Source organism: Mirounga leonina, unplaced genomic scaffold (assembly GCF_011800145.1).
Source record: "Mirounga leonina isolate KUSES-001 unplaced genomic scaffold, KU_Mleo_1.0 Mir_448, whole genome shotgun sequence".
NCBI lineage: Eukaryota > Metazoa > Chordata > Mammalia > Carnivora > Phocidae > Mirounga > Mirounga leonina.
Window position 1 is genome coordinate 524,529 of NW_023270758.1, and position 16,640 is coordinate 541,168.

The 16,640-nt window shown below is 49.7% G+C and overlaps 1 protein-coding gene across 1 annotated transcript in view; it reads right to left on the reverse strand.

Annotated features, from left to right (window-relative positions):
- Positions 1-3,967: 3,967 nt before the first annotated feature.
- The window catches only part of CACNG3 (calcium voltage-gated channel auxiliary subunit gamma 3), an 83,790-nt gene continuing 71,117 nt past the window's right edge, over positions 3,968-16,640 (reverse strand). The window contains exons 2-4 of the mRNA XM_034988023.1: positions 14,185-14,268; positions 8,866-9,006; positions 3,968-4,489 (exon numbers count right to left, since the gene is read on the reverse strand). Of these exons, the coding sequence (XP_034843914.1) occupies positions 3,978-4,489; positions 8,866-9,006; positions 14,185-14,268 (737 nt within the window). The 3' untranslated portion in view covers positions 3,968-3,977. The remainder of the gene's footprint in view (positions 4,490-8,865; positions 9,007-14,184; positions 14,269-16,640) is intronic.

The following is a 16,640-nucleotide window of genomic DNA, read 5'->3' on the forward strand; positions in this document are numbered from 1 at the left end:
GGCCTTTGCCTATGCTACTCTTGTCCTCTGCACACGTCCCTTTTTTCACTTGGCTAACTCTAACTCTTCCTTTAGGTCTGATTGTAAATGCCACCGCCTCTTCCTTGAGCCTCCATCAAAATTAGAGCCCCCTGTTTAAATTCCTTGGTAAACAGAGCTGCATCGGGGGGAGAAGATGAGGATCTCAGTAATGCAACAAGAGATTTGAGAAGCGTGACCGGCCCAACTTAGGGAGGCTCTTTCATATGCTTTGGAGCTGGGCAGACGAGAGATTGAGTACCTGCTTTGCTGTCTCTTGGCAAGTTTCAGCATCTATCCTGGGTGTTTAACAATAGTACCTACCTCACGCAGCACGCAGAGCGGGGGCCCAGTGACCATGAATACCCTTCACAGGGATTCAAATGACAAGGGTTGGCTGGGATCTTGGCTGCAAACTGCAAGTGATAATTATATTTATTTGATGCCAGCCAGCTAGGTCCAGCTGAGCAGGCTTCAAGCAAAAGCTCTCTGAGGCTGCTCATGCCCAAGCCGTGCAGGGAGCAGACCTAGATGGTGCGGGAGGGGATGCGGGAGGGGTGGGCAAGGGTTCCTTCCAGGGGTCAGGTGCCTACATCTCTCTTCCTGCTATCTGGCCTTTTGTACTTGGTCCAGAGCAGACGTCCACCTAGTGAAGCCCCTGGGACCTTTCTCTCCATCCCCATCAGCTTCCCCAGATGCTCTGGTTTTTTTGTTTTTAAAGATTTTATTTATTTATTTGACAGAGAGAGAGAAAGAGAGAGAGAGCACAAGCAGGCGGAGAGGTAGGCTGAGGGAGAGGGAGAAGCAAGTTCCCCGCTGAGCAGGGAGCCCCATGCGAGGCTCGATCCCAGGACCCTGGGATCATGACCTGAGCCGAAGGCAGACGCTTAACTGGCTGAGCCACCCAGGCGCCCCCAGATGCCCTGTTTGACAAAGTCCTGATTCCCAGAGCTGTAGGTTGCTGTTTGTTCCATTTCACAGGATTCATCACCTACTTGCTCCATCTCTCAGATCTTTCCCTCTCTGAGGGTGCCTGGAGCCCCGATTCCTATGGCAAGGGATGAGACAATGGGACCTGATCTCATAGTGAGAAAGCTACCCCCTTTCCCAGTGCTCCTTGGATCCTTCCTTGGATCCTTCTGATTAAGCCGAAAGAAGCTACTTCTCTTGTGCGAGGATATCTTGAACATCTTCCTAACGCTTTGGTTATATCCTTTTTACAAAGATCAGGCAGTAGCTAGAAGACGGCATGATTGTTTTGTTTTCATTGTATTTATTTTCCCAGTTGCCACTTTCTTAAGGCTAGATACACTTATTATTATTATTATTATTAAAAAGCGAGTCAATTTAAAGAAAAACGTTAGACAGATAATTGTCGACGTGGCATGTGCCTATGAGAAACGTCGCAAGGGTCCTAGTACCCCAATGACCGGTTTGGAAAATGCTGGAAGATGAAGAAGTCACTCAAATTCGGGAGCTGAGGTGGGGCATCCATGCCAGTTCTGCTCATTTGCACCCAAGACACTTTCTTTGAGCCCTTTTCCCCGCTTGCCAAAATGGGGAGAGTAATTCCTACTACACGCAGGGCTGTTTTAAGGATTCAAGGAGATCATTTGATATATGTAAGTGTGATTTGCACGCAATGACTCTTAAGCATTAAAAGAAACGAATTGGAGGGAGTCTGCACTGGGCAATCAAAGTGACCGCGTGGGTGCGGGCAGGTGCCTTGCTCCCGGGACTCCCGGCCCCTAGTGGGGGTGAAGTCTGGGCGAGTCATGTAACCTCTCTTCCTTGGAAACTAGGGACTATCCCTGGGTGGATGTGTACAGTGCTAGAACCCAGCCCCGCACCTGGCAGCAAGAGGTAAGCATGAGCTCTTAGGACCCTGCCTGTGCCCTCTGCGGGAACCGGAACCCTAGGAGGGACAGCTAGCTGGGAAGTGGGGAACAGCGGGGTGCAGGCCAAAACACACTCCAGGAAGTCAGCCTCGGCGGAGGTGACACTGAGCTCATGCTTTTTGGTATGGAGTATTCAAAATATTCAGATGTCCTTCCATTCTCTTCCCCCAGTGCCCTCAGAGCCCCCCCCTCCCTACCCACCCTCCAGTGTAGAACCGTTTCTGTTTGGTTCTGTCTTCTTGCAATAATGCTTGCTGTGGACTGTGTCTCCCACCCCCCGAATTCATACATTGAAGCCCTGACCCTCATTGTGATGGTATTTGCAGATGGGGCCTTTGGGAGGTAATGAGGGGTAGATGAGGCCATGAGGGTGGGGAAGCTGTGCTGGGATTAGTGGCTTCCTAAGAAGAGGGAGAGACAGAGACAGAGACAGAGAGACAGAGACAGAGAGAGTGAGAGCGAGAGCGCTGTCCTCAGCTGGCTGTGCGGAGACACAGTGAGAAGGCGGCCTTCTGCAAACCAGGAGGAGAACCCTCCCTGTAGAGGCTGCTTTTAAGCAAGTGGCTCGAGCCATGGAAAGTTGAGCCAGGCAAAAGGGCCCACAGAGACCACCAGGCTGAACGCAAACAGGCTCGTTAAGCCATAGGCCCTAACCGACCAGTGGACTATTTACAACCAACCTAAGATTTCCAAGGAAGGGAAAATTCCATCTGCCCCCATACTCCTTCACTCTGCCCTGGGACTATGGCCCCTCACCCCTGCCTCCTGGCAGACAGTCTGTCTGTCCTATTCGCTGCTCCCTTGTGGTGTATTCCATAAACTTTTATCTCTTTTGTTCTGCCTCGGGTGAATTCTTCCCTGGCCTGTGCCACCCGCCCCCACCCAATCGGGAGGCCCCACACTCACTGAGAACCAAATCTGCTTGCACCCTCCCTGAGCTTGGACTTCCCAGCCTCCAGGACGGTGAGAAAGAAACGTCTGCGGTGTCAGCCACCCTGTCCAGGGTGTTTTTTGTTATAGCAGCCCAAGCTGACTCAGATAATGCTCACGCTGCTTAGACTGCATCCCAAAACTAAAACTACATATATCACTTATTCACAATGTGCTACTCATTTTGCACGTGGCATTTTATTTGAGCCTCACGGCTCTGTGGAGGAGGGTGCTATACCGTGTTCCACTTTACAGATGAGAAGACCGAGGCTTGAAGGTGAGGTGGACTCGCCCCAGCTCCTGGAGCTCCTGGGTGCCAGAGCCAGATTTTTTTTTAACACACGCTTGCCCCCAGCTAGCCTTCAGGGACTCAGGTGAGGGACAATGCTGACTCTGACATTGGCGGGGGCAGCTTGCTGGTCTTAAGGGTTGATGGGATGGCCGGGAAACTTCCTGGCGGTTAGATGAGCAAAACTCAACTTCCAACACAGAGGTGAGCCAGTCCTGTGGGAGGCAACGAGTCTGTGTAGGAAGTAGCCGGAAGAAACAAAACACCCCCAGCTTGGTTGATTACAACAAGGCAAAACCTTTAATAACATGGGTGCTTATTACATTAGCTGCTTTGGGGCTCTGACATCTTTGATTTCTGGTCATGTTTTTCTAACACGTAAAGGTGAATGCCTCCTTCAGGGCCACCTGGGTGGTTGGTGTCCCGAGGATTTGTGTGAGTGGGCAATGGAGACAATTGCACGCGCCTGGGGAATCGGGGATCCCACCCCCGCCCCCAGCCACCACCCGTGACTTTGAATAAAGTCCTCTTCCAAGGAGGGAAGAATGTGCAGGTCCTTCCAGTAAAGAAGGAAGAGAGGAAAACATGTGGCACAGATACACAGAGAGAGGAATGACATCATGGGATTGGCTTGAAAAGTCAGGAAGGAACGGTGGGGGGTGGGGGCGGGGTGGGACCTGGAGCGCCAGGGGCCAAGTGTGGGAGAGGGCTGAGTCCATTTGGTTTCATTCTTTGTAAAAAGTAATACCATCACGAGGACCATGCCATGCAACCTCAAAGCCGCCTCTGTGCGTTGCCTCCGAGGCTGTGCTGGGGCGGAGGCCAGAGGGCAGAGGTCAAGTTCAGACGGGCGTGGTGCGCCTGTTGGCCGGATTATTATGCAGCGACTCTTTGAACTCTTTGGGCGTGGAATTGTGGAACTGTAGAAAAGCGTGGTCCCGGTCGGAATTGAGGAGGGTCCCCATGGTGATCTTTGAGGGGTCCCGGGAGAGGGTGAACATGGAGATGTCAGTGGAAGGGATGGTGTGGAAGCCTTTGCTGATGGGGGACAGGTCTCGGGATCTGGGCTCCGTGGAGCGAGAACTTGACCGCCTCCGGAATCTATACCTGTAGGGTGGAAGGCGAGCAAAGGTAGATTTCTTCAGGAGCTCCGAGTGGGATTTGGCACGTAGCTGCTGATGTTTTGCTATGTAGATGTGCACAGCAACAACTCCCACGATTTCTGCGATGATGAAAGAGAAGGCCCCGAAATAAAAGGACCAGCCATAGGAGTAGCTTTTCTTGGAGTCACGCTGCCCGGGGTCTCCGGCATTGGCTGATATATAAACTATGATGCCGATGATGTTGCTTAACCCTAAGAGAAGGGAAGAGAAAAATATGTCTTTTATACGTGTCGGAGGTAACTGTCACTTTGAGCCTTGAACGATTTGTAGGAAATGTGGAGGGAACTAGGAGACAAGGAGAATGGGTTTAAGGCCAGGAAATCCAACCCTTGGGCCTTTCTTGCACCGTCCGTCCCTGGGGAAAGGAGGGATGCAGCGGCTCCGTCCCAGGGGGCATGGGTTCAGCTATAGAATACACCCTATTCCTACAGCAAGGGTGGGAGAGCTCGGGATGCGCGTGTTTTCCCTTACGTGCCATTCATTCCATCAAAACCTCATCTTCGGCGCTAAATTGTGAGGATGGTAAAACGAGGGAGCTACAGGTCCCGGCTCCTGAGCTCCTCGCTGTTAGGAGGAGACGCTGACACGTAAAAGCAATTAGAGCAAAATAGAGTAAGGGCTCTACCAGAGACACATAAAAAATGGTTCGCGAGCAAAAGGAGGCAGAACAGGTGAGCCACTGGGGTTTGAAGACAAGGTGACATTGCATAAGGTTGAGCTGGGAGATGAAAGGCTGCTGATTGTGCAGGATGAGAGAAAGGATTGAGAATGACCTGCTAGGGTTTTCGCCGGGCTGACGAGGAGGTTGGTGGCATCTTGAGCTAAAGTAAGAGGCAGCAGAGAGAACAGGTTTAGAGAGGAGGGAAGATGTGAATACATTGAGTTGGACGTGCTTAGGGAGAGTCTAAATGCAGCAGTCTGGTGGACATAGATGGGTCTGCCCCTGTGGTTTGGGGAGCTAATGAACCCAAGGGGAAGGGACAGTAGCTTCCTAAGTCTTTTCATTTGCACAGGATAGGATAATGCTTTAGATTAGCTGTCATTTGAGCATCGGGAATTGGGGAGGAAGTGGCCGCTTTCCCCAGCAGGCGAGGTGCGCAGACTTAGCGTCCCCCAGGGGCCAATGGAGAGGCCGCTGGAAATGGTCACTTGGAGGTGAATTGATCCTCTAGGGAGTGGTAAGAAAACAATAGAACTTGAGGGCCCAGGGGCTGTGATTATCTCTGACAACTTTTCTCACATTATTATTATTTTTTTTAAGGTTTTATTTATTTATTTAGAGAGCACGAGTGAGCGGGGGTAGGGGCAGATGGAGAGGGAGAGAGAATCCCAAGCAGACTCCTTGCTGAGCACAGAGCCCGACGCGGGGCTCGATCCCACGACCCTGCGATCATGACCTGAGCCCCGAAACCAAGAGTCGACTGGGCCACCCGGGTGCCCCACCTTTCTCACATTATTGTTCCAAAGGTGGAATGTCTCTTTTTGTCTCTTTGCTTCAAGGGCCTCATCTAGGCCTTGATACCAACAATGACTCAGGGAGGTTGATATATCAGCTGGCACCTCCTTGTCTCCAAATTTAGGTGATGCTAAATGAAGACTGGCCCTCGTCACAGTTGCTAGCACCAGCTGGTAAATAACCATATCCAGGAGCTGCCTGTGCTCCGTCACTGCCCCAGACTCTTCCTGAGGGTCCCCACGATCTCCCCACAATCCAGCAACTGAAGGGTTAAAGCTGGGCAGAGCAGGGGACGCAGGGCTGTTCTGACCTGGCTGGGGCACATGCATGAAGGGGAGTTAGTATTTGAATATGATCTCTGGCCATTCTCCATCTAGGACTTGCTTCTAGAAGGCGGTGGGGGTGCAGGGGGTGGGGGTGGGCACTGCTTCTGCCCCATCTCCTCTTCGCATTATCCTGCGCAGGCATCCAGCAGGTCGGCAGCGAGTTCTCATCACTGAGCTATTTCTAAATAGACAGACAGCCCTGTGTCGGGCTGCTGGAAACCACAGGATGAGAAACTGCTCCTCTTTCTGGGGTGTCAACTCGGCTTAAAGATTAGTAGGGAAGACCCATTCTTTTATAGTAAAATGAACATGGATATAATAAGGAGGAGAGAGCAGAATTCACATGAATTTTTAAGTGTAAATGGGGGACAGACTTCAAAGACATTTCAGCTCACTGAAGGCGGCTTCTAGTGATGTCCCCCACCCCCTCCGCCGCCCCGACTCCCCAGGGCCATGTTTTCTTTCTCCTCTGCCAGCAGGGAAATTTGGGTGGTAAAGTTTGGGAAGCCCCTAAAGGAAGTCTCAATAGGGTGGGAGAGGGGGAGAAATTCAAAGAAAGACAGATGTCAGACCAGGTTAAATGAGGCAGGGAGCCAAGGGGGTTGCCATTGATTTATAGGGCATGTGCCTGGCACTGTGCAAAGTCTTAATATGCACCGTCTCGATTATTGCAACAGACCTGCTGTAAAAAAAAAAAAAAAAAAAAAAAAAATTAACCCTCTTTTAAAGTTTATTTATTTAGTTTTTTAGGATCTCTGCACCCAACGTGGGGCTCGAACTCACGACCCCGAGATCAAGAGTCGTACACTCTTCTGACCGAACCAGCCAGGCGCCCCCTGACTCTTTTCTAGATGGGGAAACCGAGCCTGGTACTAGGTGCCCAGCAGAGGTTCTTGATTGCTTGCCCCAAACCACAGATCCTTAGAATAGCTGAACGAGAAAAAGCCTTAGAGAGTGCGGGCTCTTCTGAAACTTTTATTTTATAGGTGGAAAACTGAGGCTTTTTGGGTTCCTTGGGGAGATGGGGGGCATCCAGGAATAGACCCCACGCTTCTGGCTTTCCCTTGGGGCTTTCGCCACTGTCCCGCATGTTTCGCGGTTCCCATGCGTCCTATCCACCTGCCACCTCTCACAGCCCTCACACACCTCACACACCTATCCACCTCACACACCTCTCATAGCCCACCCTTGTGAGCTAAAAAGTTGCTGCTGACATGCTCTTTCCTGACAAACCCCTTGGGGGACAAAATAATGATCTCCTGTATGGGAAACCCGAATGTCAGCACAATCCATTATCCTTCAGGTGGGTCAGAGCCCAGGGGGTCTGGATGGGCCACCGGTGACCAGAAAGTGCCTCAAAGCCACACAAATCCCTGGGTTTGCCAGGCGTGACCATCAGTCGGCACAGAGCGTGGTCAGAGGCCACGGCCACCTTTGGGCTGACCACATCCCCATGGCAAGATGGCGGCTCCCTCCCTGGTCTGTTGCTGGAGTTGGTGTCCAGCGACTCAGAGCTGGATACAATCCAACTTCCTCATTTCCCAGAAGGGGACACAGTGGGGAAGGAATGGGAGCGAGGTCTTAGATGGGGGCAGGACGTTGGGTCTCAGACTTTGGAATGATATTGTTGCTGCTTTTCCAGTACTAGAAAATGATATTGGGGTGCCCCGGCTGGCTCAGTCAGAGGAGCACGTGACTCTTGATCTCGGGGTTGTGAGTTTGAGCCCCCCCAAAATAATAAATAAGTAAACTAAAAAAAAAAAGAAAATAATACTTTGCATTTTATGTTCAGCCTCCTTCCAACACCACCATGAAGTGGATACTGTTATTAGGTAGGGAGGGATGAAAATCCAGGGGGAAGAGAGCATGAGGTGTGTGGAGGAGGATCAGAGATGGAGGGAGGAGAGAGAAGGCAGTGCATGGGACCCCGTCCTGAACTAAGATTGTCTCTCATCCCTCTTGCCACATTCTGGTCAGGCCAGCTATTGATTATGAGGTCTTCCCGGAGAGCATCCAGGCTGCTGGCTTTTTACCTTATTCCCAGGGACGTCTTGAACAATATGAGGATCTGAGCCCTTGGAACGCTGTGACATATCTCAAAGGGCCAGAGACATATGTGAACATATCCAAGTGAAGAGAAAGTTGGACCCCATTAAAAATACGCTTAGCCAGTCTTTCAGGCCACACATTACATACACCTGACCCCTATGTGCAAGCATAGACAGTTGACCCTTGAACAATAGTTAGGGGTGCTGCCCCCCACACAGTCAAAAATCTGGGTTTAACTTTTGACTTTCCAAAAACTTAACTGCTAATTGTTTCCTGTTGACCGGAAGCCTTACCAGACACAATTAACACATACTTTGTATGTCATATGTCTTCTATACTGTATTCATACAAGAAAGTAAGCTAGAGAAAAGAAAATGTCATTAAGAAGAAGGGAAAATACATTTACACTACCGTATGGATTTGTTGAAAAATCCCTGTGTAAGTGGACCCTCGCGGTTCAAACCCCTGTCTTTCCAGGGTCACACACGCTCTCTTACTAACCAGCCTCTCTCTCCCTCTGAGCTGACCCTGCCCCCATCTCCTCTTGCCTTTCCATTACAGCTTCCCGGCGTGTCAGCATCTTTGGTTCTCATGAAAGTCTCTGGCTCCTCATTCTTAACACAAGTCGAGCATTTTCTCGCCCTTTCCCTGCACGGAACCCCAAATGCTTTGTCCTCATGGCCCCGGCTTGGGTGGGGTGTCTGGGAGGATCTCTGGGCTGGGGCCAGATGCTCACCTGCAGAAACGAAAAAGATGCCCGCGCTGAGGATGACATTGTGTCTGCTTCGGTGGAACTCGCTGGCTGCCACGCAGAGCCCGCCAAAGAACAGCAATGTGACGCTGAGGATGGGGAAGACACTGGAGGCCCTCACAGCCCCTGTGGAGACAAGAGGAGACGGTTCCACCTGCATCCCAGCCGGCCCCAGGCTCCACCCACCCCGGGCATGCGGTGCCCAAGGGGAAAACAGCACACGGGCAGGACAGAGCCTGCATCTAACATGGGCATGAGACCAGTAATGTCGCTCAGGGCCCTGTGCATGTGGCTAAGGCTCTGCAGTCACCATCCTGAAATTCTTAAACATTTTGTCTTTGAATTGTGTGTGTGTGTGTGTGTGTGTGTGTTTAGGTGGGCTCCACACTCAGTGTGGAGTCCAACGCGGGGCTTGAACTCACGACCCTGAGATCAAGACCTGAGATGATATCAAGAGTTGGATGGTCAACCACGCAGGCGCCCCTTGCATTATGTTTTAGAAGTGAAGTCTGATGGGCCGATGGAGCGTGCAGTGGGGGGCTTGGAGCCTTGACTCACAGGGGAATCCTACCATCTGTCAGCTCTCCACCTCCCTACTCCCCTGGGATGGGACCTTAGCTGCCCCTTCTCCTGCCCCAAGCAGTGATCACTGCAGCCTTCCTTCCTGGTGGGGGCTGGGCATGGACTAAAGAAGAATCAGGGTTAGGTGCAAGCCCCAGGCACCCGCAAAGCTACGAATTCACCTATTGTCCCTGTGGCCCTGCTCCCCACCCCCGGCCCTGGCAGTAGTGTGACATGAAATAGCAAATGAAAGACACCGTGACAGATCGAGAGAGAGAGAGAACAGAAGAAAAGAAAAAGCTTTTTTTGCCGGTGTTTTGAATGAGCTTGGGATTTTCATTTGCATTGGATCGTGGCAATTATGTTGCTGGCCCTGCATCCAGAGAACCCCATCAGATCACACGCTGTTCACCAAAATGCAGAATCTTTCCCAAGACACACCTACATTTGGATGGCACCGGGTCTGGTGATCCTCACTTAATACCCTCTCAGTCACTGAAGGAACAAGTGAGTTTATTTATTCATTCAACAATGTTACTGTGCACCTACTAAATGCACGTGCGCTGTGTTGGGTCCTGGGGTCCCTAAGGTTCTGGGGGAGGGGTTCTATGGTGGGGGACCCAGTATTCACCCAACCAGTATAAGGGTATTTCCTGCTATGTCCAGACCAGAATATACCAGTTGAACAAATTCCATGTTCATTAGTGTACAAAAGAACTAGGATCCCTGACCTCATGCGGCTCCCAAGCCAGTCAAGTTGACAGGTAGGAAGAGCAGCATAATCTGCAGGACCCAGTGCAAAATGAAAATGCAAGGCCTCTTGTTCCAAAATCATGAAAAATGTCAAGATAATGACAGGAGAGCACTGAACACTGTGGGGCTCTTGGAAAGGGTGAGCTGTTGTTGCCGCAAGGGCTGTGGAAGCCAGACTTGAGCTGACCACGGCTGGGGCCGGGGTAGTAGGCTGGAGGTGGTGAGAAGTTGTGGGACTCAGGATGTATTTCTAAGGTAAAGCCACCAGAATTGGCAGTGGGCAGTGGGAGACAGAGGAGCTGATGCCCATGTCTGGTGCTTGGCTGCTGAGCCCCTGGTGCCACCCAGAATGCCATGGGGCACGAGCAGGTGCAGAGTGGGGTTGGCGTGGCAGGAAGCGTCCTGAGTTCATTTTTGGCCTTGGGAATTTCAAAGCTGAAAGTTCAAGGCTTTCAAGCCCCGTATTCATGGTGACCCAACTCCTGCTGTTTCTATTTGCTACTGCACGGAGGTGCTTATGTGCCTACTGCCAAGCTCTTTTTGCAACGTTAGGACTGGTGTTTTATTTGGTCTCATAGAAAAAGTTTTCTGAAAGTTTGGTAGCTGATTTAGCCAACAGGGTTGCCTGGGAGGGGTGATGGAAAAATGGGGTGAGAGTCTGAGGGCACACGGGGGTGATGTTCTCTTAATGAGAAGAAAATGAAAGAGTCCTTGCTTTTGCTTAAAGATGGCCACCCCAAATCACCCAGTGTTGGGATCTGGGCAGACTTGGGGCCTGATAACAGTGTCCCTCCCATCCTTCTGCTTCCATGGTCAAGTTTTGGGAAAGGCTGGACCCCCTGCTTCCTTTAGTCCCCAGGTTGAGGGGTATCCCTGAGAAGGGGCTCTGGGGTCCTAGGTGGGTGGGCACATGAGCCCGACTGTGGGCATAGCTTATTTATAACTTCTCGATATTTACACATATGACCTATGGGTTTCCATTTAGACCCTCAGCCCAGGGCCCCACAAATATCAGGGGTTGACCTGCCTCCCGTGTTTGCAAGCGAACTAGAACGTGAACAAACCTTTAAAGCATTCATTTGCATTGTGTATTGACAGGAATTGCTCGAATATTCAATGTGATGAGTTCAATCGATTAAAAGAGTAGTTAAAAAAAATTTTTTTTGGGCGCCTGGGTGGCTCAGTTGGTTAAGCGACTGCCTTCGGCTCAGGTCATGATCCTGGAGTCCCTGGATCGAGTCCCGCATCGGGCTCCCTGCTCGGCGGGGAGCCTGCTTCTCCCTCTGACCCTCCCCCCTCTCATGTGCTCTCTCTCTCATTCTCTCTGTCTCAAATAAATAAATAAAATCTTTAAAAAAAAAAATTTTTTTTTTGTAAAGTATAATTATGCCCAAAGGAAATAATTACGGACGTTTGACGATATTGAACTGTGTTGGTTATAAAAGTGCAAATTTGAAATGGGTGGCTATGAGATGTGCGAAGTTGGCTGCAGTAACCCCGTGGCACCAGCTGGTGGCCAGACCCCACTTTTTAGCCCACAGATGAAATACGTGGTTGCAGGTGTCTGCCTCAGGACATTTGCTTCTGCCATTTTTGCTGAGTTGTTGTGATCCACTCTACTTTCATTTTAACACCGTGGACACATGGTGGCTTCAGAACAAAAAGGTTTTACTGTCTTTCCCCCTCCCTCCGTCCCCCTTCCTCCCTGCCTTCCTTCCTTTACTGTTTCTCCTCCCCAAACTATCTGGGGGTAAGTTGAGGTCTTAGGGGTGGGGAGGGCAGTTTGTTGCAGTGTAATTCTACCATGGGCATCAGAGAGGACCTGGCCAAGTCCAGGGCTATATTATGGGGAGTCTCTTGTCCACAGGACTCGTGGGCTAGTGAACCTTATGCTCTATGGTGAAGCTGTAACCTTCCCTGACAGCACTCGAGAACGAGGAAACAGCAGAAAAATCAATGTGCCGAGTCCCAGTCCCACTACGGTGTGGCCACAACAGGAACTGGCAGCCTACACATCCGAGGGGTCTGGAGAGCCCTGGGGGAACGTGCCCCTGGCTCTGTGTGGTGGGGTGGGGGATTCCAAAGTCCCTCACAGGACATCTGTGTGCTCGTAAAGGCCTCCCCTGAACCTTAGCGGGGGTCTGAGGCTAATGATGAAGTATGAGCGGACCATGGGATGGGGGCGAGGACCTCACCTTCCCAGACGGGAGCAAAGTATTTTGTCGGAAATGCAATCCACCTCTGGGAAGAACTGAAAATCAGTTTTGGGAGCTGTGAAATAGCAGTTATAGCTCGTGTTCCACCTCCAACGGGGCAAACGTCACAGTGTTTCATTAAAGCAGGAAAGAAAAACAAAGAAAAATGATGGGCACTCAGTAAAACCCCACTGGAGATGACTTTAAAGCTGTTCTTCAGAGGAGGTCCAAGTACAAAGCTACATCTCTAAATATGCCCTGTGTTCCCCGTACCAAATTTTTCTGAGTTGCTGGCACAAATCCTAGTAGGCATTTGGGTAAATCCTAGTAGTTGCATAAGGACTGGAAAAAGAGAAACGGTATATTTAGGTTTTAAAAATCAGCTTAAAACTGACTTTCCTAATTGACCCTGCTATAATAACTATATAACTAACATTGTTATATGATTCAGGGCTCATACATCTGCAGACTAACAGGTGTGAGCAGGGCTACAAATGGTTCTAATTTTACAATCACTCTTCTTGGGGCGCCTGAGTGGCTCAGTCGTTAAGCATCTGCCTTCGGCTCAGGTCATGATCCCAGGGTCCTGGGATCGAGCCCCGCATCAGGCTCTCTGTTCAAAAGGGAGCCTGCTTCTCCCTCTCCCACTCTGCCAGCTTGTGTTCCTTCTCTCACTGTCTCTCTCTGTCAAATAAATAAATAAAATCTTAAAAAAAATAAAATAAAATCACTCTTCTTGAGCTACAAGTTATCAACATAATCTGAATAGGACAATTTCTTGAAGTTTTTATTTATAATAGCAGTTAAAAACAAAAAAGGGCAAACCTTACATTTACCATTCCCTAATAATAAATTAGTCAATGCCTTTGAAATTCCCCTTTGAGTGAATTTGACACGCATTCTTGTGGAAGAAGTTACATTTAGATTACATGAAATGTCAAAGTCCCTCTGTGCCTGGATCAGTGTCAGGTGCATATCTGCAGCTGGACTTCGCTATTGGTTGTCCCGCGAAACAAAAAAGGGCTAGCTATATTCCTTCACTGACGCCATGTTGGGCCCTGGGCTGAGCATAATGGCATGAGCCTATTTAATTTTCACAAGCCTGTCACACAGATGACATTATCATCTCCATTTCTGACTTGATAAGGATAGCTGGGAGATGGAAAGGTAAGGCAGTGTACCCAGGTTTAACCCAGCCAGTAGAGAGTCAGGGCATAAAAGGCCAGGTCTAACCAGAACCCAGAGCCCTCGCGCTAAGCCCCCACGCTCTGCTGCCCCCCATGTGCTGCATTTGTGACAGTACCATGTCATATCCAGGTTACCAACCTTGGGCCAATCCCAGGAAGACGCTGGCCCTGCCCCAATAGGACCGAAACTGCAGAGAGGAGAATTTGGGTTTGCATTTAATCTCCCAGGGCTTGCCTCTTAGGACTGTGCCCATTAACACCTAACCCATTAACACCTCACCCATTAGCACCTCAACTTAGCTCTCTTGGGAAGGTGAAAACTTGTTTCCAATTGAAGAAAATTCCTTAGATTCTCTCCTAAGCAGACTAAAAAGAACCTTTCAGTTTTGACTCACCTACTTTTCCCCCTTCTATGTCTAGTTCATTGACATTAAAGAGACTTAGATATCAGAATCACTTGAATGTCTCTGTCCAGTAGCAAAGGTCCCCGGAAGCTCCTTTGAAAGTATCCATTTCCAGGGGTGGGTATTGAGGAGCCTCAGCAGCAGCTGGGTGACTGCAGGCCACCCCCACCCCCTCTAGGGGAGACCCCAGAAGTGGGAACTCACGCAGGAGATACTCCGCTGTGTCTTGTTCATAGTCAGCATCTTCGGGGAAGTGATCGATCTTCTTGCAAACTCCTCGGAAAGCCCCTGTGGAAACAAATGTGGGTCTGAGCTGGGGGGAGGAGCCAGAGACCTTAGGGTGAGCCTGGGTCCTCACCCCCACCGTGAAGATACTTCCCTGGTTGTTGTGGGCTGTGTGTACCTTGGCCCATCAGCACCTGTCCTAGGGCACAAAAGTAGAGAAGAGAAGAGAAAAAAAAAAAAAAAAGCAGCAGCAGCAGAAAACTTCAGTTCCTAGAAAATTGGCTTCCTAGATTTTGAGATCTATAAAGAAGAAAGAAGTGGAAAACTTCACTTCCTAGAAAATCGGCTTCCTGGGGCGCCTGAGTGGCTCAGTTGGTTAACCGTCTGCCTTCAGCTCAGGTCATGATCTTGGGGTCCTGGGATCGAACCCCGCATTGGGCTCCCTGCCCAGTGGGGAGTCTGCTTCTCCCTCTCCCTCTGCTGCTCCCCCTGCTTGTATGCTCTTTCTCTCTCTCTGTCAAATAAATAAATAAAACCTTAAAAAAAAAAAAAGAAAATTGGCTTCCTAGATTTTGCATGATGTTGGGATCTATAAGGAAGAGCAAATAGCTATGGAACACAATCATTCATTATGAGGACTGTCTTGCCTTATCTATTTTAGCCCCCCCACCCCCCCGCAATTGGTGAGGGAAAAAAGGAGGAAATGGATTCTCTATGTATTAATTTTCCATTTTACAGATGAGGAAACTGGGCATAAGGATTTTGCTTGAGCTCACACAGCTCCAATCAAGATCTGCTGACTCCCAGGTGTCAGTTCCCCCGGGCATGGGTTCAGGAGTAGCCCACTGTCCCTGATCCTACTCATATCCGACCCAGGACTGTCCCCTCGCCCTGGTCACACCCAGCTGTGCTCTGCGGTGTGGCCCATGCCTTCGGGAGGCACAGAATGCACAGGTGCATCTTGGGGAAACTGCCAACATTTGCTTCCTTTTCTTCCTTCGATATCAGTTGGACTTAAGTCATTCTGGGTTTTTGATAATCCTTGTGATCCTTGTGGGTGTTTGTTAACTAGCCAATTAACCGATCTCTGGGGCAGCTAATGGCTCTGCCAGTTCTTATAAATGACAACAATTTCAGAACTCCTCACCGTAACACAGCATGGAATTATGCATCATTGTTCCTGGCCCGGCCTGAGAACATCATGGTGTGGAGGGGGAGGGGCAGGGTGGCGTCGCAGACAGCAGATCAGAAGGACAGCACATCTGGCCTTATATTTCAGCCCAGCTACTGTAAGGATGAGATAATTTTTGCAAAACTCTAGGTGTGTTGTGAAAGCAGCCAGCACTTATTAAATGCTTCCAGTGGGCCAAGCACAGAGCTGAAATCTTACATCCCTTCTCTCATTTACTCTTGTCCACCGCCCTGGGAGGTAAAGGCTATTAATACTGACATGTGAATGTAACCCAGATCACAGAAAAGATTGAGGCGTCACAGCTGGAAAGGAGAAGAATCGATATCTGAACCCAAGCTTCAAAGCCTGTGGTTTTCACTGTTGCACTATGGATGGTAGTCATTATTATTAGGTCAATAATTATCTTATAATAATGAGTGCCATGCATTTAACCCCTGCTCTAAGGAGGCCCCAAGCCAGAGGCATTTCCCAATAAATGTGATGCTGTATGTAAAGCATCCCCTTGGTTCTGATTCTCTGCTCACCAGGCAAAGAATGGACTCAGCACCAGCAAGAGGAGTCCTGGAGAGAAGTCTTGCAGACTCCAGGATATTCTTGGAAGGAAGACAAAGTCATAACTTCCTCCCTGATATGAAAAAAAAGGCCCTCATTTTTTTTCTTGTTCAGATTTTAGAGTCCCATTCACGTACTCCTCTTAGTTTATAAACCCCACTCCCTTCCAGCGAGCTGGATAGGAAATCAGAACAAGTCACACACGCTAAGCCCATACCACATACCTGGTGCCATCCTAAGCCCTGTACGTGTTTTATGCTCTTTAGCTCTCAAAACAGCCGTATGAGGTACCTGGTATTATGATCCCTTTTGACAGGTGAGGAAACAGGCTCAGGGAAGGGACACAGAGTAGGGGCAGGCTCCCTACTCTGACTTCCATCTGAGACTGCCCTACTCCAAAGCCAAAGTTCTTAACCACTATTGTGAGTTGTACTCTCTTCCAGCAAAGTCCTTTGCCAGGCGGCTTTTAGATAATTTTGTGGTCCATCCGCAGCTCTTGGTTGTGGCAATGAATGGGACCAATGGTTTTTCTATCAACCATGGTTTTTCCATAATCTACATTGGGGGCTAATGAGCAGGGCAAAGGCGGTGGTTGTGGGACCAACTATTGTTAGTTGTTTGACATACACCACAAAGGCTTTCTTTTTCTTTCTTTCTTTCTTTCTTTCTTTCTTTCTTTCTTTCTTTCTTT